This window comes from Ailuropoda melanoleuca, chromosome 7, assembly GCF_002007445.2.
Source record: "Ailuropoda melanoleuca isolate Jingjing chromosome 7, ASM200744v2, whole genome shotgun sequence".
Lineage (NCBI taxonomy): Eukaryota > Metazoa > Chordata > Mammalia > Carnivora > Ursidae > Ailuropoda > Ailuropoda melanoleuca.
The window spans coordinates 141,248,011-141,273,779 of record NC_048224.1 but is presented as its reverse complement, the minus strand read 5'-3'; the positions used below and the strand labels follow the sequence as shown (position 1 = coordinate 141,273,779).

The following is a 25,769-nucleotide window of genomic DNA, read 5'->3' as shown; positions in this document are numbered from 1 at the left end:
TCAGTAAAGGTTCCTGATTTGCATACCATCTGGGTTGGAGACAAACAGAAATATTAATAAGTAAAGGCCGTAAGTTACTTGCGCGTTTGATCGCTCGGTCTTCAGGCGGAAAGATTTGCGGTCAGCAGTGTTGGTTTTAATCTTAACCCTTCCTCCTTGATTACAGATCGGAAGCAAAGAAGACAAAAGTGAAGAAGAGGACCGACAACCCCCAGTTTGATGAAGTGTTTTATTTTGAGGTTGGTATTTTAGTGGCATGAATGTCACATTGAGACCCAGTCCTGGGTCTCAGGACTCAGACAGGCTCCAGTCCTGTCTTCCTGAGTCTGCCACCAAGCAGAGAAGCGTGGCAGGACGGGACTATGCACTTGGCCAAGTGACTGCTACATCAGTGGCCTTGAGGACCAGCAAGCCAGCAGGCACCAGTCCTGCCTGGTGGAATAGCACACGTGCTCCCAGAATGGTGATGCCTGAGTAGAGTCTGGGAAGGGCATCGTGAGGCTGAAACAGAGTGGGCGTCTAGATGTAGGGTGAGGTTGGTGTGAGAAGGGGCAGTTTTGGAAAATGAACCAAGGAGCTCACATGCAGAACCTGGACGTCTTCTGACTGGGGTTTCTAGAAGGCCAGAGGTCAGCAGTCAGGGTTCGTGGGCAGCTGAGGGAGGGGGTGTGTGTCGGAGTACAGAGGGCATAGCGTCATCTCCTGCCCAGAAGGACATGCTTAGTTCATAGCCGTGTGCAGACACTGGTTTCCAAGAAACGCGAGGTCAGGCAGGAAGCTGGTATGGTCAGCCTCCTCTCAAGGGGGATTCATGCCAGGGCTCCAGAGGCAGGGAGGGAGTCGGAAGCAGATAGTAAAGAACCGTTTTTAATACGCATTCTGCACTGCAAGCAGCACCTGCCTTTCTTGTCCCTGCTGCTAGAATAGCTGAGGTCAGCACTTCCCGAGCATGTGTTGAATACAGGACACTGTCAAGCATGGGCTTTTCACTGTCACGTGGGCTACCCGGACAGCGACACCCACTTTCTATGTTATATACTAATATTTCACTCTGTAAAAACGTGGTTTGCAACTCACTAGATTAATTTCACAAGCCCCAGAAAGAGCTGAACACAGAACTACATCCTGCAGGATCCCAGGGAAGGTCCAGACGTGGGCCCTCAGTGCTGCTGATTAGGGCCCACCTGACACCTGCTTCTCTCACAGCCTCAGACCACAGGACCTTGGAACATGCTTCTGTTTGGAGTTTATGGTCTTAGACTCAAAGGGCTGAGCCCTGCTTGACACCTAAAACCCCCTTGTCAGGTTCTCTGCACCACTTTCTGTTTCGACCACCGCAGTTCTGACTTAGCCTGAGTCCGAGCCCCTGGCATTGGAGTCCCAGTGGCTGGCTTTGGGCTAGCAGACAGCCTCCTACAGGAGTTCAACAGGAAGTAGTCTCCAAACCATTTCCTCCAGGGTAATGGCTAGAAGTTATTTAAAGTTCTGTTAAAGCCATCTCCCTTTGCTCAGTAGGCACATTCGGTACCACGCAGAAGCCCTGGCCCACCATGCTGGAAGCCAGACAGTGAGCTGCATTAGGTGGTGGAGGCTCTGGGGGACTTCCTGGAGGAGGTGGCATTTCAGAGTCACCTTCAGGCTTCCCAGCATGGGCCTGGGTGAGGAAAAGGCCCAGTGGTGAACTGGGCAGGGCGTGCAGGTTGTAGAAAGACTCCCGTGTGCTGGACGAGGGGAGCCAGTGGGTGCTCTGAGGGGCCTTCAGAAGCCTCGGCTGAAGGTGGATGAGGCTGGGGCCAAGCTGGGCGGTGGCTGGACGGGAGCCCTGCTTGCGGGTAGAAGCACGGGCTGTAAGGGCGGAGGTGCTGAGATGGGCGGGTCGGGGAGGAGCAAACAGGGAGGAGGGCGGGAGGGGAGGCAGCTGGAGCTTTGGGGCCGAGGAGGGAGGGAGCAGAACCAGGTGCTTGGAGTGGGGAGGCAGCGGTGCTGGGAGGTTGATGAGGCCGAGCCCTGCCCACCATCCCCCTGGAGAAGGGGCTCCAGACGTGCTGCAGGCCGGGACCCCACCTCTGCTCCGGGGGCTCCCAGCCTTTCCCTGGGCCCGGGGGTGGCCAGCACGTGGGGTGCTCAGCGGCCAGGGGTGTGGTGCCCACAGGCTTCCTCCCGTCTGCACCTCCAGGTGACCAGACCCTGCAGCTACAGCCGAAAGTCCCACTTTGACTTCGAGGAGGAGGACGTGGACAAACTTGAAATCCGGTGAGTGAGAACCAGGGTTTCCAGGCTCCTGCTTAGCAGCTCAGTCTGGACTCACCTCTTCTGTTTGTTTTTGTTTTGTTTCTAAACATAAGGGAAGCGAAAGAAAGGGATTTGCAGTTTTCTGGTAACTTCAATACTAGGTCATGGGGGGTTGGTTTGAAGCGAGAGCCGTGAACTTGCCAGAGATTCAGGGGCTGGCTGAGAGGACGCTTACTTACGCAAGGGACAGAGGTGGTTTCAGAGTTCACTTCACAGTGCCTTCTGAGAGGGGAGGTCAGTGGCTTTATGCTGCTCAGTGTGTGTGAGGCTCCATCTACCCACTGGCCTAGCCCCTAGCACCTGGTCCTGCTGCTTTGGGGTCCTTGCAGTAAAGCCCTCAGCGCGCACAGGTCTGTAGGAGAGCACGCCGGAGGTCCAGCCACATCAGTCCCAGGAGCCTCGGGAGGCCTCACGCCCGCCAGCCGCGCCTCTCCCAGCACAAGGGGCCGGGAGAGACCCTAAGTGGGGGCATCCTCTCCTGTCGTCCTGGGCGGGGGCTGACCCTGAGGAATCCTGCAGGTCTGATCTGCTTTGCAGTCTGGTTTCCTGGGCTCAAGGGTTCCTGGGGTACCTGAGGCTTGACTGGGATACTGTATGTGTTCTGTTGGGGGACAGAGCTCGGGCGGGTGCGGGGCATGCGCCGCGGCCCTTCCCTTCCCCCAGTGTGGGACCCTAGGGCCGTTTCTTTGTTCCTCTTGTGGCTTCAAGCGCTGAGGGAGGCTGGCCTCCACACACACAGGCCTTATGTGTTTCCAGTTTAAATCTTCCATTTCAAAGAACCAGCAGCACAGGGAGCCCCTGGTTGAGTGTCTGGAAGTCCCAGTGGCGGTCAGAGCGGGGAGCCCCTGGTTGAGTGTCTGGAAGTGCCAGTGGCGGTCAGAGCGGGGAGCCCCTGGTTGAGTGGAAGTCCCAGTGGCGGTCAGAGGCCGTGCTGGAGGTGTGGCTGTACACCAGCTGCCCCTCAGACACACGGCTCCCCTTTCCCGCTCAGAAATAGAAGTGTTTATACGAGACTGGGCTCTAAAATCGAGAGCGAAGTCCCAGCTGTTGTATTTAAGCAGACAAACCGAAAATGCTTTTAAGTATTGCTCTTATTAAAAAGAAGAGAAGACAGCCTGGCAGCTTTTGGTCCTATTGCTAAGGTGTTGCCTGGCGAATTAAAGGTTCCACTCTCTTTATTCTAAAAGTGCCACGGGGCCGCTGTCCCCCCCGCCGTGTCCCTGACGCACCCGTGTTCCTGTAGCACTCCCGTACCTTCCACGGTGCCTGCAGCTCCTGCTTGGACCTCAGGGGCCACAGAGGGCTGATGTGGTCTTCTAGAATTTTCCCCTGACCGCCAAGTGTGGTGAGCACTGGTCTTAGACTTTCAGCTCATAGTGTGAGCTCTGGTCGAGGTATTTACTGTGTGGTGCCGGATGTTTGCTTGTTAGTACAGGGAGCACCGTCCCTCCGTCCATGCTCCCATCTGTCACACACGCACCGTCGCCACGGCCCCAAGTCAGAGGGAACGGTGAGAGTTCCACCCAAGTGCGCTCTCTTCCCATGCTGTTGAGGAGACAGAAGGCCCCTCACCCTGACACCGGGCCTCCAGCTCCTCTCCCTGCCCCCGAGGCCTGGGGAAATACCCGTCTTCATGCCAGAGGCATGTCCGGCGTTGACCTCACATTTCAGATGTCCTCCATCAGTGTTGCTCCTCACCGAGACTGATCCGTGGGGCTCCATCCCGCCCCAGACGCTCCTGGGGAAGCCGAGGAGCCGGCTGTCCACCTGCCCTCCCTAGGCCGTCCCTCATGGAGATCTGTGTCCCGTTGGCTGTTTTTCAGAGTTGACCTCTGGAATGCCAGCAACTTGAAATTTGGAGATGAGTTTCTGGGAGAGCTGAGGGTTCCGCTGAATGTGCTCCGCCAGTCCAGCTGCTATGAAGCCTGGTAAGGTGGCTGTGCTCCTGGCGCCATGTCCTCCTGGCGGGCGGACGGACGGAGCTGCTGCTGAGCAGACAGAATGGGGAGGCACAGGTCGGCTCCTGCTAGCCACCTGCGGTGGTTTTGCACGTGGTCCCAGTTCGCTCTGGTGAGGTGATGGGGTTGCAGGTGGGAAATAGCACAAGGAGGTGCATGGCTGCCATTTTGGTGGGCGGAGGGGAGATGGCAAGGATGGTGGCTGAGGGCCTTGACAGAGATGGGGCAGGGCCGTGAGAGCCTCACCGCTTTGAGAACGGGCCTGAGCAGGGAGCACAGGCCACTGGGACTCCTGGGAGCCCTGCCACACCAGGCCTGTCCCGTGGCCCGTCATCCCTGGTGTCACCCACTGAGGAAGGAAGCAAAGGTGTTTTTCCAGGCAAATCTCCTTGAGCTCTGCCTCCAGCCTTACTTATGTGCCTTTGTTTTATTTCCGGATCATTTTGTAAATCACTTTATAGCACGGCACAGACACAAGCATCTCCTTTAACAGACGCGAGATGGGGACATGGTGTGGTCACAGGCCATATGCCACATACCAGAGCCCTGCACGTCTACAGATTTTTGTGTGTTGGGCCTACTGTCAGTTCACTATCCCCGGGACACTGGAATTTGTCTTTAATTCTGTGAGGACGCTGTCAGCATAGCCCCCAGCTGGGTTCTGTTCCTGCTGCGAGCACTTCTAGCCCTGTAACCAAGATGGGACATCCTTATGTCCAGCCCAGTGGATGCCCACCCAGGACCTCAGGTGGCCAGGTGCCTCAGCCAGAGCAAGCTGCCTACATCCCATCTCAGGCTGCGTGGCCCGTCAGCTCCGAGCACACAGGGGTCCTGCATGGCCACAAGGGTTGGGACCTAAGAGTGTCCAATGAGAAAGCACCGAGAGTGGCCACGTACTCTGGTGGTCTGTCTGGCTACCAGCACACGTCACCAATCCCTCTGCTGCCGGGAGCTCTACCACACATTTATCAGAATTAACGCAGCTTTGCTCTTACTGTGAGCCGTTGTCCGGTAGTCATCTCCACAGATACATGATTTTACTGCAGTTTCCCTTAACTACTTTCTCATCTCCCCCTTCTCATCCTCTCACTCCTTCCATCCTTCCTGCTTTCCCGCCTCAACTTCTATGTCTTGGCTCTGTATAATCAGCCCCAGTGGAAACATAATGTGAGGGGTGCCCCAGGGCACAGATCCTGCAGGGGGTCTCCCATTGAAAAGGCTTCTGGCACCTGGACCCTGTGTGTTGTGGGGGTGCCGTAGGGAATGACTGACCATGCCCTGACACTGGGACCCTGCAGGGGGGGTCTCCCCCGAGAAACACCCCCCATCCACACACCCTGCAGCGGGAGTCAGGTGGGGAACACCCCGGGGTGCAGGGAATTGCTCTGTGTGCCTGCCTCAGACCCCGGCACAGCCCATGACGGGCGACCAACAGCTGCAGGCACGTGCTGGAGGGAACCAGACCCTGGAAGGTGCTGCCGCCTCACCCTGCCCTTTCTGTGTGTCCTGTGCCCAGGTACTTCCTTCAGCCCCGAGACAACGGCAGCAAGAGCCTGAAGCCGGGGGACTTGGGGTCCCTGCGGCTGAACGTGGTGTACACCGAGGACCATGTCTTCTCCTCCGACTACTACAGCTCGCTGCGGGACCTGCTGTTGAGGTCTGCGGACGTGGAGGTACCTGTGTGCAGTGCACCTGCCATGCCCTCGGCCACCTGTAAACACTGCGAACGAGCCAGACCTCCACGACTGTCCCCTACAAGGCACCGAGCCTGCCCACCTCTGGCCCTGCATCTGGGCTGCCAGCTCCTGGTGGGTGACTGTCCCCTGCATATCGTCCCCCAAGCATGCTCTGTGCCCAGAAATATCTACATCTCCCTTTGCTGGGAGGGTGGGAGCCCCCACCCCACCCTCCACACCCCAGCTTCAGTTAGAGCCCTGTGGCAAGCCAGCAAGGCCCTCAGTTTCTGACTTGTTTGTGACCCTGAGGTCACCGCCCCCAGGGCCAGATTTGGAGTTGGGTGGGAGGGTCCTCCAAGAATATACCTGCAGTACATGTGCACATTGGAGGCTTTGATGTGGGTTTCAGGGAATATATGGTTTTTTGCTTACCTTGGTGGGAGAGGCACCACAGGACAGGGTGGGAGTCTGGGCCCCCGGTGTGGTGACCTGGCACCACCAAGCCACTGACCATGCCAGGTGGGAAGTGGGGGTCTGCAGCCCGCCCCGGCCTTGGGGGGCTCGCGCTGGGGTTCCACGGTGCCTCCCTTCCCACAGCCAGTGTCGGCATCCGCGGCGCACGTCCTGGGTGAGGTCTGCAGGGAGAAGCAGGAGGCAGCCGTCCCGCTCGTGCGGTTCTTCCTGCATTACGGCAGGGTGGTGCCCTTCATCAGCGCCATTGCCAACGCCGAGGTCCAGAGGACCCAGTGAGTGAGCCCCAGCCTCTGCCCACGACCGCACCTCCCCAAGGGCTGCAGCCTGTGTTAGTGACCGCCCAGCGGTGAGGGGCTGGGCTGGGGCAGGTCTGGGTGACCCCAGCGTAGCGGAAGTCTCCCTTGGCACCGATCAGAGTGCAGATCTGGGACAGGGCTCAGTTTTTCTTTCAGAGACACACCGTTTCTTAAAAATGCACCTTTTCTCTCAGAAATCCCGAGGGGTGAGTGCAAGAAAGGGGTTGCCTTGGGGGCGGCCCCAGTTCTTGTGGTCTGAGGGTGGCGGCTTCAGTATTAGGCCCACAGCAGAGGACTGGGTCACTGCTGCCCCAGGACCTGTGCCCACTTTGTGGGGATGGGTTGTGCTAAAAAGAGTCCGACCCTGGAGCTCTTGGTTCCGAAAGGTCCAGAATGCACCCTAGTTGAGAGAAGGCAGGAAGCCCATCCTGTTACGTTTGCTTCCCTGCTGGACTTCCCATGCTGACCTCGGGTTTGGTCCTTAGAAGCATTAACTTGGTGCAGAGCCAGGCCTCACAAAGGGGCAGGGCCGTGGGTGTGTGGGGGTTCTGCTGAAGTGTCCGGACAGCTGTGCACAGTAGGGCTGGGGGTTCAGGATGCCCAGTCGGGGAGCACCCGGCTTGGTCTCGTTGTCCTCCTAGAATGTCTGGAAGCAGACTGTGCAGGGGAGCGTATCTGCGTCCACAGGCGTCTGCTCAAGCGGGGGCTCTGCTTCCGTCGACACTTCGCTGTCTGAGATGGAATCGCCTCGCACACTGTTTTACAGGGACCCCAACACCATTTTCCGAGGAAACTCGTTGACATCCAAGTGCATTGACGAGACGATGAAGCTGGCCGGGATGCACTACCTACACGTGACCCTGAAGCCCACCATAGAGGAGGTGTGTGGGGCCCCACCCTGCGGCCCCCCAGGAGAGGGCGCATCAGGCCCCCCGCAGGCCCGGTGCTGCAGTGCACCACACTGCCGTGAGTGGCAGGCAGCTGTGCAGAGCGTGCGGCCCCCGGGGGACCCTGACTGCAGGACGCCATGCCACCTCCTTCCCAGCCTCACCGCAGGGACCTTCCGTGTGTTCCAGAATCTTCCTCCTTTGTTCAAACTGAAAAATGCTTATTTTAGAAAATGCTTTTTTCTGCTAAAGACAGAGGACACGCAGAGGAAAACTGGCTCTTCGGAGAACACCCCTTTCTTTCAGATGTGGGTCCTCCTGAGTCAGTGAGGCGCCATTCTCTCTAGAGCACCCGCGGCTGCACGGCCCTCCTGTTTCGGCCCATGCGCCGGCAGGCACAGCCGAACGCACCACGCGCTTCCTCCCCCAATGGCTCTGAGTTCCTTGCCTGACCTGTAATGGGACCCCTGAACAGGTAGCATTTCCCCCAGAACAGCTTTGTCAAATGTGGGAACATAAGCAAGTTTAAACTTGCAGTTCCGGTTTGGTCCATACGCAGAGACCTGCCAGCACTTGGAAGTAACCACATTGTTAAACTTTACGAAACCTGATCCCGCGTGCACGGACCGGGAGCAGTCTTCAAGAAAGTTCCGTTCCTCAAGGACCGAGGCTGTGTCTGTGGCCACACAGGGGATGGCCGTGGTTCCTGATGTCCCTCCAGAGCCCGATGCCCCAACCTCCACCTGCCTGTGATCCTGGAGTTTGTGTTGCTCACTCCTTGTCATAAATGCACTTTCAGATATGCCAGAGCCACAAATCCTGTGAAATCGACCCCGTGAAGCTAAAAGATGGGGAGAACCTGGAAAACAACATGGTAAGGAATTCTGATTTGTCTGGAGCCAGTCGCCCGCCCATCTGCAGGATTTGGGCACATGGCTGCCTTGGGTGTTCTGCGTCTCTCTAGGATTTGGGGTGGGGACCCTACTGGGACGTGCTCTGCAGTGTCCACCGGAGCCTGCGGTGGGAAGACCAGCCCTTTCCGCTGCTGGGAAGTGGCACCACCTCTCGGCTCTCGACCCGTTTCTGCAGACTTGTGCCACTCCTGGCCTGGCACACTCAGCTCCTGTGTCTTCCCTTCTCCTGGGGAGACCGGGAGCCTCCCCCCCCCAGACTAGATCATGGCCTGGCTTCTTCCCAGCCTGGTCTGTCCTCCTGCTGCAACAGACGTGGGTGCCAAACCCAGGCCGTGTCCACTGTGTCCTCCCGGAGTAGGGTTGTTTTTTAAAACAGCCAAACTCCCTGATTGGACAGGTCACCGTCATATTTTAATCTTTCATAGGATTTATTCAGGTTAAGCCTTTTTCTCATCTTTGAAGAAAAGAGACAGGTTCTCACTGTCAGGGAGGTACATTCCAGGAAATTGCATCCCTGCATCTGTTAATGAGGTCAGCGTGGTGGAGAGCTCCAGGGGTTTGCCCTGGTGACCTCTGCTGCCACTGGAGAGGCCCCTCTGCACGTCGAGGGAAGTGCCTCTGCGGCTGCCATGGCTGTCCACAGCTGCTCCTTCCCCGGTGTGGTCGGACTGCTCTGGTGGCCGGCAGGGCGACCTGGGAGAGAGCGACCCAAGCGGGTGGTGGGGTGACCCACCCGCACCCGTTGCAGGAGAACCTACGGCAGTACGTGGACCGAATCTTCCACGTCATCACCAAGTCGGGAGTGAGCTGCCCCACCGTCATGTGTGACATCTTCTTCTCTCTTCGCGAGGCGGCCGCCAAACGCTTCCAGGGTGAGTCTTTGGTGCAGAAAACATCCACGGCCCCTGGCTGGGTGGTCCCTGTCCCCACCGCCAGGCACCTCAAAGCAGAGAAGGGACGTTTCCAAGTCCGTGCAGACGTGGTTCTGGCTATCGCCGCTGGGTCCACGCCCATGCCCACATGGCATGCCTCTCCTGCCCGCCAGGGCTCTGGGTCCTGCCGGCGGCTGCCCCCAGGTGAACCCAGGCCCAGGCCCAGATGGGAAGGCCAGGTGGCCGAGTTTTGTCACAGTGGTGTATTTGGGATGGAGCATTGACTTCTGTGAGTTTGGGCTCTCCAGTCCAGTCAGGGCTCTCCAGTTCTTCACGGTCCTGACGGGAAGGTCGAGGCAGTACTCAGCGCCCACGTCGTGCAAGTCTGCCTTGCTGCATTTTCAAGAAAGACAGGATGAGCCCTTTGTGGACTTAGGGATCCCGGGGATGAATCGTCTTTTCAGTTGTGCCAGTGGCAGATCTGCCCACGGGCAAAACAAAGGTGTCCTGCCCCAGCGGCAGGTGTCAGGTTAGCTGAGGACCGGGATGCAGGCTGAGGAGGGGCAGTGCGGTGCCTGGCTCCCCGCGCTGTCCAGCAAGCCCTGTCCACGGCCCTGCCCCATCCTTCCCCGAGGAGCCCGTGGGTCAGCCCAGATGTGTCCTGCCGCCTCCGGGAAACTGAGCCCCCAGAGCAGTCCCTGGGGCCCTGACAGGAGGCCTGTCCCACCCACCCACGGGGGCCCCTCTCAGCTTGTCTGGCAGTGGACAGGACCTCCTGCTTTCAGAGCACGTGGGCTCCTTCCAGCACCAAAGAGCACCTAGTGTCTGGGAGGGGCCGTTCACGAGCGCACCCAGCCCTCAGACGCTCTTTGGGTTAGTCTCGCAGCCCAGCTGGCGAGCCAGGTCCTGTCTGTTATAGCCCCACTCCCAGAAGGGGCTGAACTGTTAGTGGTGGCGAAGGGGAGCGCGAGCGGGGACAGCGCGCTGAGGGCAGGCCCCCGGCTGGCTCCCCGCTCTCCCCGGAAGGCCGTTGACCGGCTCCCTCCTGGCCGCAGATGACCTGGACGTGAGGTACACGGCTGTGAGCGGCTTCATTTTCCTGAGGTTTTTCGCTCCTGCCATCCTGTCCCCCAACCTCTTCCAGCTCACGCCTCACCACACAGTAAGTGACCGTCAGCCCCCATGAACTGGAAGACCCCCCTTCCCAGGCCTGCAGGTGTGTGCGTGACGACCTTGCTGGAGGAGGGAGGGAGGCCGGGCGGTGAAATCCTTTACCCACAAGGAAGGTTAGCACCTTTGCTGTGTCTGCTAAACACAGGTGGGTGCTGTGACCAGGATTTCTCACTCCCCACCTTAGGAAAAATGGAACACTTAAGATCTTGTGTACGTTCAGTCACATATTCAATCAACAAACACTTACTGAGCCCCTCAGGGGGCCAGGCTCTGAGGCACGCACCAGCAGGAAGTCCAGGGCCAGGGGATTCAAGGGGCCCATTCCCATCTTCCTGGTTTTAGATTAAACCTCCAGGCCGTGTGAAGGGCAAGCAGGACACCCGGGTAGGGCTGCTGGGGGACTCAGAACTGGTCAGGGAAGCTGCTCATTTGAAGATGCCCCTCGTGCGTGTCGGGCTGGGGGCTTGTTTGCAGCTACTCTCCTCACCCTGCCCTGCGGGCCCCCTGGTGCCCTGGGGAAGCCCTGGGGTCCAGGCCCGAGAGCGTGCGTGTTGAGCGGCTCCCAGAGCTCTCGCCACAGAGGAGCCTAGAGGGACGTCTCCCCGTCCCGCGTTCATCTGCAGGCAGCACACCGGTGCTGGGGTGGCTTTTAGGTGATGTCACTCGTTTGTCGGCCATGTAATTCTGGGTTCAGTCCCAACATTTCCGTAAAACTGAAACAAAACTTGGATTTCTTCTTCCCATCTGATAGGACCCACAGACGTCTAGGACGCTGACACTTATCTCCAAGACTATTCAGACTCTTGGCAGCTTGTCCAAGTCAAAATCTGTAAGTCATTTATTTTAATCATCTCTTTTTAACACAAAAGAGACTGTGGGTTCAACACAGTGATAAGGATAAGGAACAATAAAACCTACATGGCGTCCCCACCTACCCTCTTAGTAGAGAGAATGTTCTAGCAGCTTGCAAGCTCCTCTTTGCCTGCTGAGCTCTGAAATTTTGCTTTGTGAGACTGTTTTGTTTGGGGGCAAATTACCCTTAGAGACTGAGTTTGTCTTTGTGAATCACGTACTTAGCACAGGTTCACTGTGGGGGTGATGATTTATGATAACATCTCGCAAGCCGGTAGCATACAGGACAATGTCTCTTAATAAGCAGTAAGTAAAGAAATAGCATCCCCCCTACCAGCGGGAGGCTCATCCCACTGTGTTCCAGGCAAGGGGAGCGGGGAGGAATAAAGTCCAAATCCTGCGTCTTCCCTGGAGTGAAGGGTTAGTGATGCCATGGGCCCCCGCCAAAAGTAAAAGTCCCCGTTGCTAGAGCAACTGTTGCTAGGGAACGCCAGGTCTTGACAGACAAGAGGGTGACCTGGGGCACCGCAGAGTCATCCCCCCCAAGGCCCAGCAGTCGCCCGGCCAGACCAGAGCCTCTCCTGTGTTTGGGCCGACACGTGCCCAGCAGGGCAGGGCCCTCGGCCAGAGCGCTCCTCAGCAACATGGGGGGCGTGCGTGCTCCCCTCACAGCTCGCCGTGTTGCACTCAAGCATCGGCACTTTTACAACTTCATCTGTGTCATAGACGAGTGGGTTTGAAATCCCGTCAGACCTACCTTTGGCAGGGGGCAATCACAGTAGCATGGAGTGCGTTACCAGCTCCCAAAGGGTCCGCTCGCGCATCCACTCCCGTGGGGGGTTCAGAGACCACGGGGGCCCAGACGTGAGCATCTGAGGACGTCCGTGCCTGAGGCAGACTTCCTGCCCGGGATGGACCGCGTGTTCCTCCACGGGCAGCCTGCGGCACGCCGCATCCTTCCCAGGCCCCGAGGGTCATGACACACAGGTTTGAGGACATTGGGCACTACGTGTAGCGATGGTGATGTGGGGACAGCTGGGCACATTCCCTGGGATGGAAGGCCACGGCTGGCTGCACAGGGACGGGGCCGATCTGGCGGAGTGAGACCTCCCCTTCTGCCTGGACCTGCAGAAGCCCCCAGCCCAGCCCTTCCCATTCCATTCTCTGTGGGTCCAGTTGCTGGCGACAAGCAGCCCCCGTGGGGGAAACGCTTGGGTGTCTGTGGATCACAGTGAAGTAAAGGCTGTGTGGTGGCTGGCAGCAAGCTGGTCGCTTTTCTGTCCATCGATGCCGGTTTCTGTCGGCTGCAGGCTCGGATGAACGAGCCCGGGCTGGATGCGAGGTCTGCACAAACCCCCCTTGTCGCACGTCCAGAAACAGGCCAGTGGCCTAAGCCTGAAGACGGTGCTCGCTCGAGGCAGGCCATCAGGAGGGTTGTTCTGAACCCTCCGTGCATTCCTGAGCTGAGCTCTGACATCCACACCCTGGGGGCCCCTCGCCAGCCCCCCAGGTCACAGAAGCAGCACCTCATCGGGGTGCCTGGAACCCAGCGCCTGGGCGGACCCCTGGGGCAGCAGTTACACCTGGCATCTCCGTCTTGCTCAGTGACCGTCACTGAGGCTGGTCACGATGCATGCGTGCTTCTAGATGGTTCATCTGGGGCCGTGAGCCGGGAGACCTGTACTCTTGTTAAAGGGCCTCTTTCATTTTAGGCCAGCTTTAAGGAATCCTACATGGCTGCATTCTATGAATTCTTCAATGAGCAAAAATACGCTGATGCAGTAAAAAACGTGAGTGTGGACATCAATAAAATGATCAGACAGCCCCCGTGTCCTGTGCTGTTCCGAAGAAACCACTGTTATTTTAGAAAATTGAGTTAAAATTCACAGAGTGCATTTTAGAGTTCAGAGTGTCATTCCCTTCGCAGCCTGTGACCACCGTCCACGGTCCCGGGATCTCTGCACCCCGGGGCGCTATGAACCCCTTCCACCCCCTCCTGTTCAGAACTGACACAACGGAGTTCTTCTCCTCAAGTGGTGGCATGCTGTCCCTCTGTAGAGTACTGCCCTGTTTATTCTGCAGATCCCTTGTCTTGTCCTTGCTGGCCATCTACTCCTAGGGCCCCCACAAATGCCCGAGTCACACAGCAGGGCAGCCCAGACCCGGAGTCAGGGACATGGGACATGGAGAGGATCTTTTCTGGATCCTAAAGCTTTATTTTTTTCTCTTGTGTTTAGAAACAGTTGCACATACTTACCTCTCAGAAATCATAAAACCAGGACCCAGAAGGGTTCAAGGGAGAGGAGCTGGGGCTGATGGAGGGAATCCAGACGGGTCATGGAAGTCGAGTTAGGAGGGCGGGTGTCCTGGGAGGAGAGCCCTGCTTCACACTCCAGGAGAGAGGCACTCTGGGGTCACCTGTTGACATGCAAGTGGGCCTCCAGGTGTCACCGGAAGCCTGGCAGCCAGGAGAAGCAGCAGCTGAGGGTGTAGGGAGACCTTCCCGAGGTGGGGGGTTGGTGGGAGGCCGGGGTCAGGGCTGGAAGCTTCCCAGCTGCAGTAGAGACACGCTCAGGACCCCCTGGCTCTCACAGAAGGACCCACACTCCCCAGGTTCCTCTCTCCTCTGGCGTCACAAAGAGACACAGCATTCTGCTCTTTCTGCGTGAGAAAGAATAATCAAGTATGCCATTTCCCCCTTAACCATCTGCTGTCTTTCCCACTTTAGTTTTTAGATCTGATCTCATCATCTGGGAGAAGAGACCCCAAGAGCATAGAGCAACCCATCCTGCTTAAGGAAGGGTAAGGCCTGAGTCTGCTGCTCGGCCAGTGGGAGAGATGCAGGGGCGTGCTCCTGGCCGTCCCTGCCATGGACTGGGACGTCTCTGCCCACAGGCTGGTGGCCTCCCAGCTCACAGGCAGCCAGACCCTTTAGGGGCTGTCCAGGCCTGGGACAAGCATGGCCTTCGTCCATGTCTCAGATCCAACAAGACTGCACACAGGGCATGTCTGAGACGTGGTGGTGTTGGCTTTCCTTGCCCTGTGCCTCTGGCCTGCGGGTTGTGTGAGTGGAGAAACACCTGTCCGTGGGAGAGAGGGGAAGGGGAGGCTGAACTACCCCTTGGTTGGCTCACTCATGCCTGAGTTCAAGACCTTCCTTCCTTCTGTCAGTGCCCCACCCCTGAAACGTCTCCGCTCCAATCCCTCTTTGTTTTCTGAAGCATACCTGCCACAGCTCCATGGGCCTGCCCCCCTTCTTACGGGCATCTCCTGTTGGTATTCCCAGGGTGGGAGATGGGAAGGGGGCGGCTGCTTTGTCGGAGGTCTGATGAATCCAGTGTCGTTGCCAGCCTGTGACTTGACGTTAACCCCAGCACAGGGGCTAAACTTTTCAGAAGTAGAGACCTTTGCCTTTTGGTTTTTAACCCTATTGCTTGGAGGTAAAATAAGAAGTTGAAAGCGTGCGGGCCATGTCGGGTAGGACAGGTGGGACTTTGGGCTGTGGTGTGGGGGTGCTGGATATGCCCCGAGCCCCGACATTCACGCACAAACATACCCTGTTCACAACAGGTTCATGATTAAGAGGGCACAAGGACGGAAACGTTTTGGAATGAAGAATTTTAAGAAAAGATGGTTCCGCCTGACCAACCATGAGTTTACCTACCAGAAAAGCAAAGGTAACAAGGAAAATTGGCTTTTTACTTGATTCACACACTTTATTCTGAGGGGCCAGAGCCTTGAGTGGGGCCCTGATGGGGTCACCGCCTGCTTTTCTGGAGTGAAGTGAAGAGCGTAGAGTAAGTGTCCCATGGAGTGAGCAGTTTCTTACCACAGGGCCAGCCTGGGTGGGGTGGGGAGCAGGTGGGCCTGTGCCCATGGGCTCCAGGCGTGGGAGTCGGGGTCCTGTGTCGGCCGTGTCCTCCCAGGTCTGATATGGCTTAGATCTCGGTGATGTCGTGCAGGGAGGTAATATGTGGGGACAGGGCTCCTCGAGACGGCGTGGGGCTGGAGGCGTCAGGGTCACCGGGAGCCAGTACCAGGTCCTGCTGGGAGCGTGGCGTGAGGCCTGGCTGTTCTGCGGCATCCCCTGCCCGTGGCCTGTGTGTGGCTCACCCATCCCCCACTCAGGCAGGGAGCCTCTTGCCCCCGCCCTCACAGACCCCTCCCTGCGGCAGGAGACCAGCCTCTGTGCAGCATTCCCATCGAGAACATTCTGGCCGTGGAGGGACTGGAGGAGGAGTCCTTCAAGATGAAGAATGTGAGTGTTTCAGGGGCTTCTCCCTCTTCTGCTCTCGGGCCGCCAGCAGCACCCCGCCGCCCCGGCTCCTCCGCCGAACCCCGTCACCTGGGTGCTCGCGAGCTGGCTGGAGGCGGAGAACCTGCCAGAAAGTGCATTCTGGCAGCTCCAGGGACCGGGGGCCAGCTCTGGGGCCCTGTGGGGTTTCTCTGAAACTTGATTTTGATCTGGTTTTGAACGTGCAGGGAAGTTGCAAGCATAGGACAGGACCCCCCGTGCTCCCTCACCCGGAGTTGCGGGCTGTTTGCCTGTGTCCCGTTTGCTGAACGTGTCCCTTCATTCTACCTCTTCATCTCTCCATGCACGTGCTTTTCTGAACCACGTAAATACTTGAGTGTTCCCCGAAAACAAGGACGTTCTGGTACGGAGCCGGACGGCAGCCAAAGGCAGGACCCCCAGCGCTGGTGCGGCTTTGCTGATCACCGTCCGTGCTGAGATCCTGCCGGCTGTGCTGACAGCGGTCTTCGTAGCTGTCGTGTGTCCCCGGCCGAGCGCCACATGGTACCTTCTTTGCCATGTTCCTCATCTGGAACGTTCCTCTGCCTTTCCCTGTATTTGCAGCCTTGGTGTTTTTGAAGCACGCAGGCCAGGTTTTGTGGGCATCCCTCAATTTGGGTGGGAGGTTCCGGTGCCCGTTTTGCCAGAAATCCCATGGAGGTGAGTGTGTCCCCCAGGCGCGTCTTGTCAGGACGACTCACGGTGACCGTGGGAGACACGCCGAGCTGTGTCCACCTCGGGCTCCTCCGTAGGCTCTCGTCCGTCCACAGTGGCGCTCTGCCCTCTCGTCCCTTCACTGCTCTCTCTTGGCTTTCTGCCGTGGAGAGCTCCGCCCACGGAGGTGCTTCACTTGTCTGTCAGGGCCGCGTTTTGTTCAGGGCTGGGGCCTCTCGCTGCCCAGTGTGGCCACGGGACGTGGCGGCGTTTCTGACTGCGTCATCACTCCGGCCACCAGCACAGCCCGTGGGCACGCTCGCAGCCGAGCGCGGGCGGCGTTTCCGAGGGAGCCGCCGGTGACGTCATCAGCTGTGATTTTTAGGGGAGGCTGTGGAGGGACAGACTTCCTGTGTGTTCCCACGGAAGGTCCTGCGGGAGGGCCTGCACGTCAGGTTTGCTTACCGCTTGACGAACAGCACAGACCTCGAGGGGACCATCCGTGTGGCCAGGAAGGTTTTCTTGTCACCACGCGCCTTGAAGCTCAGTAGGGGAGAAAGTGCCCCTGCCCGCTGCCGTGGCCGCCGTGGCTGCTGGGTCAACTCTTGTCACCTCCTGTGCGGTCTCCAGGCTCTGGGGGAGTGTGCGCTCACACTGGGCACCTAGAGGCCTTGTTCTCGGGGAGGCTCAGGGTCTGTGTAGGAAGGGTCCCTGCAGCCTCGCTGGCCTGGGTGGCATCCAGCATCGCTGGGGACACCGTCCCTGCTGAGCTCAGGTGGTGAGGTGCCTGAGGGTACCGACGGCCTCCCGTACCCCCACAGCCCTCAGCATGGACCCTATGTCTGCTGTCTCGTTCTTTTCTCCTTCTGGTCCCATTTCTGGTTCTCTGTTCCTAATTTTCTAAATTCTTATTTCCTTAGATATATTTTATCTAAGTCATTTGTAGGTCTCTTTTAGAGCAAGGTGAGGAGTAAATAACAAAAAATTATTCAGACATAAAAGGCTACAAATCATTCCCCCTCTTCAGCTTTACAGAAACCCTGACCTTGCGGGTTTGACAGGCAGCGTGGCCTCTGCCCTGTCAGCTTCCCTAGGGAGAAAGTGCTGCTTCTCTCTTGATCCAGACCCAGTCTCAGCCAGCAGCCCTGGTTTGGGGCATTTCTCTGCACCTCTTCCTCCTGTCCACACTTCTGGCTGAGGGCTGCTGTGGACAGAAAGACGGCCCATTGGCCAGTTCTCCCCGATGTTGCTGATGGCAGGACTGCCCCTCCTGTGGGAGTACCCCCCGACCTTGGCACGCGGGGGGCACGCCGTCCAGCCTCTGTGCCCTTGCCTGCAGATGACAGCCGTACTCTGGAGTCCAGGGTCGATGCCAGGCAAACTGCATGAAGCACACTGCCCGGGCCTCTGCCAGTGTTGATTCATTGCCCTCACAACGTGTTGATATGGTATCGCATTTTTCAGGGGAGGTCCCGCAGCAGTCCTAACCAAGGGTGGTAATTTGGAACCCTTTGCTTAAAAAGTCCCCACTCCTTAAGATGAGAGAGAGATGTTCTCAAGGTGTTGACGATTTTAAAGTTTGTTCGCTTTAAGATTCAAAAAGTGACTGTCCGCGGAAAGAGCTGGCTTAGCTGGTGCTGTCCGTGCACTCAGCAGGGACACCTTCCAGACCCTGGAGTCCTTGTTCTCTGAGGTCACGGACAGCTGTTTGAGCACCAGCTCTGGGGTTGGCACCGTGTCCTGGGATAGCTTCCTCCCCGTAAACATCCTGAGGGGGAGTCACAACTCCAGCCCAGTCCCCAGAGGAACAGAGACTCACAGAGGTGGGAGGAGCTTGCAGGAGCCCACACCACTCGTGTGGGGGTGGGAACTCAGAGCCAACCTTCTATCCTGACGGCCTGCATGTGTGGTCCATCTCCAGTGGCCCCAGCCCTCCCTTCCCTGTGTCCCCGGTCACTTGCTTCACCGTTCGTGTCTTCCTGAGCGTTGTCAGCCGCCCCTGCCCCCCAGCAGCATGGGCTTCAGGGAAATTGGATGTTGTAGCAGCTCTGCATTGCTTGAGAACCTCTTCAGACGCCAGGAGCCATCCACAGTAACCGTTGGCCCTGAGAACATGCACACCGTCTCACCCCCCAGGCTCTCCTACACACGCTGCGTTCAGGGTTTATAGGAAGGTCCCCAAGTCAGGGTGTGCCTCCCAGGAGCTGACAAGGGCTCTGACCCGTCTTCCCTCTGCCGTGTCTGTCTGTCTTGCTCATAGGCACAGCTCAGTGGTCTAGTATTCAGTAGGTGCCTGAGGCCACACTGGGTGTGTGGGGGACACAGTGGGTCTGTTTCAGCTGTGATGGGGCTGGTGTTGGCCCGGGGTCGCTGAGGAGGAGGACTGATGAGCTCACGTCTCTGTCTGGGTCTGAGATGGACCCCACAGCCCATGTGGGTGGTGCTGGCTGGGAGGGTGGGGAAGGCCGTCCCATGGTGGGACGGCCCAGCCCGCAGACAGCAGTTCCCACTCACCCTGCACTGTCCTTTCATCCGGACCCTTGGAGGTGGTTCTTGGGCAAGCAGGCGGCCCCAAGGCAGATTGTGGTGTTTTCCCCGGGCCCGAGGGGCATTAAGGCCATTGCACCTGCTCCAGGAGGAATGCCCGTCTCCTCTGTGTCGGCACCCAGTAACGTGGGGTCTGTTCCCAGGCCCGTGATGCAGCCTCTGCAGGATGCATGCCTGGGAGCACCGTGTCCTCAGCCCGTGGCACTCCCAGATGTTCAGCAGGGCGCAGGTGTGGAAAACACCCTAGAAACGGCATTTTCATTCCATCAGGCCCTTCATTTAGGGTTAGAATCAACTGATATTAGCATATCAGCCAGTTTTCTCTTGCTGCCTTCTCTCAGAGCCAGTTACATCTGGGGCTAAGTCCATTTGGGAGAGAGCCCGCGTCGTGCCGAGTCCTGTTAGAGGGGCCAGTTTGTGAGGACAGTCAAGACAAAACTCTCTCTAGGCGTTCACTCCATTGGGGATCACAGTCATATGCAGGTTCGCACAGTCTGAGGCCCGTGCAACAGTGCATGTGTGCAAGTTGGGCCGGGGCTCAGGTCTCTGTGAGGAGGGCCCATCTATTCACTCAGGAACTCGGACATACAGCTTCTCTCCCCAGATCCATCAACTCCTGTCCCTCCTCTCCATGCACACCCTCTTCCCTTGGAAAAGCCCACCATCATCTTTGACATTCTAATTCCAGGCCGTCTTTCAAGTCCAGCCTGAGAGCCCTCCAGGGCCCTGGCCTGCCCACCTCCCCCGCTTACCCCACCTTCTGTGTACAGCCTGGCTTGTTCCTGGGAGCACCCGGCCCTCCCCGCTGCCCTGGGACCCCCGCGCCTCCCGTCCCCACTGCCCCGGGACCTCTGCACCAACTGGTCCTTCTGCCCAAGGCTCTCCATTTCTTGCTTCTCCCACTCAGCTTCATTATCTCTTAGTCATCTTTCTGACATCAGCTGGGTCATCTGTTTAGGAAGTTCTTGCCTGACTTCTCCTCCGAGGTACACAGCCCTTAGGCTTTGTGGTTGTCCTTACCCTCCTTGCTGGCTGGAAGTTCATGACGATGGAAACTCTGTTTGGGCCACACTGTGTCCCCAGAACCCAGGGCAGTGCCTGGTGGTTGAATGCATGACAAGAAAGGCGGTGGAGGCTCTGAGAAGCCTGAGAGGAAGTCACCCTGACCTAGAAGGAGGAGGGGCGGCCTCCTGGTCAGATGGGGCGGGTGGAGTTTTTCAGATGGACACAGCAGCACATATGAAGGTCCTGAGGTAGGTGTGGAGTGAGGACAGGAACATGGGCAGGCTAGGCTCTGATGCACCTTGCACAGAAGCCTGCCCCAGCTTAGGAAAAACAGGCGACCCAGAGAAATCAGCTGTATTTCTGTCATGCGCGCAGTGAACCGCAGGAGGGAGACAAACAGTGCCACTCCTTTATTTTCGAATGGAGCCCCTGGAGACCCGAGGAAGCAGAGTGCCTTGGCCAGGCTGACCAGGGCTGACGGGCTGAGTCACTTCAGTCTCCTGAGCCCCAGGGGAAGGCTGTGGCTTGTGGCTCCGTCAGATTCAAGGACAGCTGAAAGCCCTTTGTGCGTGCCACAGCCCCCGGGGTCTGTCCGGTCCCCCCTCCCCCGCAGCCCCCAGGGCCTGTCCGGTTCCCCCCCACCCGTCTGCAGCCCCTGGGCCTGTCCGCATCCATACGGATGGACCTCGGGCCCCAGGCTCGCTGTCTTGCTGTGTAGCCTCTCTGAGCCTGTTCACTGTCTTCTCAGATGTTCCAGGTCATCCAGCCCGAGCGAGCCCTGTACATCCAGGCCAACAACTGTGTGGAGGCCAAGGCCTGGATCGACATCCTCACCAAGGTCAGCCAGTGCAACAAGAAACGCCTCACTGTCTACCACCCATCCGCCTACCTGAACGGCCACTGGCTATGCTGCAGGGCCTCCTCGGACACGGCCCCGGGCTGCTCCCCCTGCACCGGGTATGCCTGTGCCTCTCCAGCCCCCAGGACCCTTCCAGCCCATGCAGGCAGAGAGCGGGTCCCACAGGACCAGCCAAGAGGACAGAAATCACACCCCAGCCAGCAGGAAGCGAGAGCAGAGTGTATTGAATATTTGTATATGGAGGGGAGAAGGAGAGAGGGGGAGAAGGGGGGGGAGAAGGGGAGAAGCTGGAAATGGAACAAAGAAAAAAAAAACGAAACAATGGGCCTTTTTTTTCATGGGGTCCCTTCAGTTTCCCTGTCTCACATCCACCCCATGTGGCCAAGCACAGTTGTCCGGCTTGTGTACTGTACCAGGAAGTTTGGCCAAGGGGCTGCATTGGGGCTTGGCAAGCTGCATGTGCACAGCCGAGTCTCCCAGGCTGTTCTCTCGATTGTTAAGGAGTCTTCGTGCAAGAGAGCCCGGGGCTCATCCTCATGGGTCCTCCTGTCTCTGCCAGGGGTCCTAGTGGTCCTTGGGGGTGGGTGGCAGTGAAGGAAGGTGCTCCATGCAGAGGGAAGACTCCAGGGGCAGGGTGCTGTCGTGTTTCTTCTAGAAGAGCCTGGAAGCAGTCCACCATCTTGCTCACACCCCCTTTGGTTTCTGCAGCTATCGTCTGCACACCATCTCCCTTAGCTCCCTGCCCCACCGTGAGCTGGACCTCCTGAGGGTCACGAGAGGCTCCCCCTGCCCCTTTTGGAAGGAGGCTTGGGTGCCCTCAGGGTGCCCCATGTGACCTGTGAGAACCGTGACGACTGCTGTCCGGTGTGGCTGTGGGTGGGAGGAATACCCCCAAAGCTCATGGAGGTGGGTCCGGCCCAGGAGAAGCTGAGCACTGGGTCTGGGGGCTGGGACCCTGCTACAGCCGTGGGCAGGGGCCGGAGCCAACGCAGGCTGGGGGAGGAGCAGGGACCTGGCCGTCTCGGGGCCGCAGACCAACCCTTCAGGGTACACGGCCCCCGTGCCTCAGGAGGGGGGCTCCTTCTAGTCCAGGTCATTTCTTGTCCTGGCAAAACAAGCATGGCTCGTTTGCCTGCTGTCTCAGCAGATTTGTAGGCCTCCGGTCCTCCGAGCCTGTGGACAGGCACTTCTCGTGCTCGCGAGCTAGTCCACAGACCACACACGAGCGCCACAGCCCCATCGGGGATAAGTTCACTTCTCAGGATCACCCCGTTATCTAATGATCTTTAAAAAGAGGAAATGATTGACACCATCGTTCTTTCTGTTCTGATCTCGCTGTGTTTGGGCAGCGGCCTCCCAGCAAACATCCAGCTGGACATCGATGGGGACCGAGAGACCGAGCGCATTTACTCCCTCTTCAACTCGTACATGAGCAAACTGGAGAAAATGCAAGGTGAGTTCAGCACGAGCCTGACGTGTTGTCTCAGGAGGGGGCAGGTGGCTCTGGAGACACCTGGCTGGGGTCCCAGGGACACCCGGAGCTTTCTGCAGGGATGACCGGCCCTCGGAGCCCCTGTGGTCTGCGTGCATGTTCTCGTTCGTGGGCTGAAGGGGGAAGCGCTCTCTGCAGGTTAGGCAGGTGTGGGGATCTGCTTTAATAACCGATTCTGTAGGTAACTTTGAGGTGTAATTTAGTTGCAGCCTGTGAGCTGCCAAGTTCTCGAGAAGGTCCTACATTTAATACCCTCCCAGACCCCAGACTGAGGGTTCATCCTCTGTGTCTTCCAGACGGACACATGCGTGTGTGTGTGGGACACGTGTGGGTGTGTGGACACCCATGGGAGCATTCACGTGGGGGTATGTGTGTGCGTGTGCCCAGAAGCTGCAGACGCGATATCTGTGCAGCCGACCATCCTCGGCGTTAGTTGCCTTTTATGTTCTGCAGACGTCAGGTGACGTGGGAATGATTGTTCAGGGTTTACAGCTCAGAAGAGGCGAGCGTAACAAGAGCCCGCTGGGAGGCACATGAGGGCCCGTAAGCTCCACTCTGAATGTGAAGTAAAGCTCCGTGGAAACTTTCCCTTTTCCTGGTCTAACCCAGCAGTGTCAGCGGTGGGCCTCGGCCTGGAACGTACTTTCGTCCTCCTCTGGCGAGCGTGCCGTGCTGAGCTCTCCGTCTGTGAGCTCCGCCACGCGTGGCCTCCGGTCCCCTCCTGCAGCCTCGGGTGACTCCTCGGGTGCCTGCCAGGCCACAGGCACGTGCCCGGTCACACATGGATGCACGCACATGCAAGACAACCGTGTTTACACGCTTGGACAGACGCTCCGTGAGGACCTGCACACACGCACACCCACACCCACCCTGGTGGGACCTCCCCCAGCAAGCGTGCCGCACACAGCCCTTGGCTCCAAGGTTCTAGGCGGCCATGCAGCAGTGGCCCTGGGGCTATACCAGGCCTCAAGGTAGCAGCCCCTTCCCCGCACACTGAGAGGAGTGACCAGAACAGAGGAGGGTCAAGGAGTCTTAGGTTGAAGCCACGATGTGAGATCCAGGTTCATGAAGGAGGCTAACCCTTGCATGATCAACCTCCTTCCAGCGACCTCTCTCCACACATTGTCTCCCTCTTGCTTCCAGCCTGGGGTCACCTCAGCATCGCACCATTGCAGGCCCCCATGCCTCTGCCCCTGATGCCACCGTCTGCCTTCTTTGTCTGGCTAATACCTGTTTGTCTTGTGAGTTTCCTCCTCTGGGGAGCTTTTTCTAACCCTGTGTATGTCTCTGTCATTGCCATGATTGTCATCTCTGATCTGTTTCCCCTCAGTATACTTGACCCTTTGAGAGCAGAAGCAGGTCCTATTTACCCCAGTGCCTGACATGAAGGAGGAACTGAATACCTGTTTTCTGGATGAATGGATGGACAGGCAGTGGATGACAGATGGGTGGATGATGGATGATGGATCGATAGATGGTGGGTGGATGTTGTATGGATGATGGGCGATGGGTGGGTGGGTGATGGATGGATGATGGGTGAATCAAGGATGGATGGTGATGGTGTATGGATGGATGGATGATGGATGGATTATGGATTTAATGGATGGATGATGCCATCCATGATGGATGGGTAGATGATGGATGATGGTTGGATAGATGGATGGATGATAAGTAGATGGATGATGGGTGGATTATGGATTTAATGGATGGATGATGGTTGGATGGATGGATGGATGATGGATGGATAATGGGTGGAGAGATGGATGGAGGATGCATGGATGAAAGAGCCTCCCTCCCAGTGTAGGAATCATCTGGACAAGTGTACATAGTGTCATCATGATTGGAGATCTTGAGATCTTACAGTGCACCTGGCTTGGGCACTGTAGCACTGAATCACTTCTCAGACTATCTTCGGGCCTCTGCCTGGAGTCTCGGTGCTTCTTTGAGGCAGAGAGTTTGTTGTTGGCGATCTGATCATCTTGAGACACTCCCTTCATATTAGTCCAAATATTCTCGTGAGCACTGGGACCATGGGGCTTATTTCCACCTGACACGAGCAGTCCTTTCCCCTTGGGCATGGCAGCCTTTTGGCCTCGGAGGAGGCAGTGGTACAGTTCCCTGTGCAAGAGGACAGATTCGGTCTCCGACCCCCCCATGTGGCGTTCACTCCGCTGGCCACCCTCCCTTGGGCTCACCCTGGTTCTTTACCGCTCCCCCTGAAATCTGCCGACAGTGGAACCCAGTCCCTCAGGCAGGGAAGGGTTAGCGCGGGGCTTGGCAGGGGCTTGAGCCACGGGGCTGAGATTAATGCAGATGCACTTTTCAAGTGGCAGCAGGGTCCCCGCTCTGTGGTGTGTCCTGGGTTAACAACTTGCTTCCTCTGCAGAGTAGGCATGAGTGCCCATTTATCAGGGTGCTGGGAAGGTTGGGGCTCACAGGACATCGAGCCGTGTCTCCCACACAACCAGCCACCCACAGTCTGGCCCCAGGTCACTCCCAGCACTCGCGCACTCAGGCCGCTCTCCTTGGTGTCCTGCATGGGATCCATCCGCGATTCCCAGGCCTCGATCCGGACACAGCTTTGGCGTCTGCTGTGAGACCACTGGGCAAGCCCTGATGTCCTTTTCCATGAAATGGCCTAACCACCTGGATTAATCCAGGATCCGATCACACGGCCCCCATAAGGCAGTTGGGGGGCCGAGCAGGAGCTTGGGGCCGAGCGGGGCCTGACCCTGGCTGCCATATGCTTATCCGAGCCACCTCCACTGCCCTCGTCGCTCCGCTCAGGGCCTGCAGTCCTGTCAAGCCGCAGACCCTTGCATGATGAAGACGTCCGCCCCTTCTCCCCCAGCACCACACTGGCAGTGAGAGTCTGTTTGTTTCTGCCATTCACAATGATCACAGACATGTGCTTGTTCAGGGGCGATCCCTCTTGACCTGTCCACGCTGGCTGTCTCTATAACAGCACCGCTCACAGGTACTGCCAGGCCCCCGGGCAGGAGCCTCTCGGGTACACCTGTGCCCCCACTTCCCAGAAGGGCTCGCTGAGGCTGGGGCATGAGTAACCTGCTCCAGGCCCAGTAGTTCCCACAAATGGAGGCCTTGGGGAGGGGGTCCAGGTGGTCCGGCACCGGGGACCATAACCTTGCGTTTTATGTGAAAAGAGAAAGGCTGAACTCCAATCGGCGCGCTGCCCACCGGGTCTTCCCGCCTTTTCCTCCTCTGTTTGTTCGGCCCTTATGTTGACATTGCTTATCTTTCTCCTGTCAGATCCTCTTTTTCTTTGAAACTTTCAATCTTCCCAGTTTTCCTATGTACAGACTTGTGATTTTTCAGTAAGAATTAAGAGAGTTCTCCTGGGTTGGAAATAAAGACAGAAGTGGACCCCAGACCTGCTGTGATCATGAGGCAGGAGTGCCGATGCGTGAGGAGCCCTAGATGCTGGCTCACCCGGGCAGGTGCCGTCCAGGTGGCACGCCTTCTCACCCAGGCAGGTGCTGTCCAGGTGGCACGCCTTCTCACCC

The 25,769-nt window shown here is 57.9% G+C and overlaps 1 protein-coding gene across 3 annotated transcripts in view; it reads left to right on the top strand.

The window, feature by feature from the left end:
- RASA3 (RAS p21 protein activator 3) overlaps positions 1-25,769 on the top strand; it is a 123,199-nt gene that overhangs the window by 86,422 nt on the left and 11,008 nt on the right. For 2 of the 3 annotated variants that reach the window (XR_004626842.1, XM_011233273.3), the window contains exons 7-22: positions 167-239; positions 2,177-2,253; positions 4,116-4,220; positions 5,767-5,923; positions 6,524-6,672; positions 7,463-7,577; positions 8,383-8,457; positions 9,246-9,369; positions 10,425-10,531; positions 11,294-11,371; positions 13,107-13,184; positions 14,123-14,196; positions 14,965-15,071; positions 15,570-15,652; positions 20,643-20,851; positions 22,103-22,206. Coding sequence is in view for 2 of the 3 variants with exons in the window: in XM_011233273.3 (XP_011231575.2) it covers positions 167-239; positions 2,177-2,253; positions 4,116-4,220; positions 5,767-5,923; positions 6,524-6,672; positions 7,463-7,577; positions 8,383-8,457; positions 9,246-9,369; positions 10,425-10,531; positions 11,294-11,371; positions 13,107-13,184; positions 14,123-14,196; positions 14,965-15,071; positions 15,570-15,652; positions 20,643-20,851; positions 22,103-22,206 (1,715 nt within the window). In the remaining variant the exon portion in view is untranslated. Of the gene's footprint in view, positions 1-166; positions 240-2,176; positions 2,254-4,115; positions 4,221-5,766; positions 5,924-6,523; positions 6,673-7,462; positions 7,578-8,382; positions 8,458-9,245; positions 9,370-10,424; positions 10,532-11,293; positions 11,372-13,106; positions 13,185-14,122; positions 14,197-14,964; positions 15,072-15,569; positions 15,653-20,642; positions 20,852-22,102; positions 22,207-22,854; positions 23,757-25,769 lie in introns of those variants that run through there. The other variant, XM_034665538.1, reaches the window with a different exon arrangement.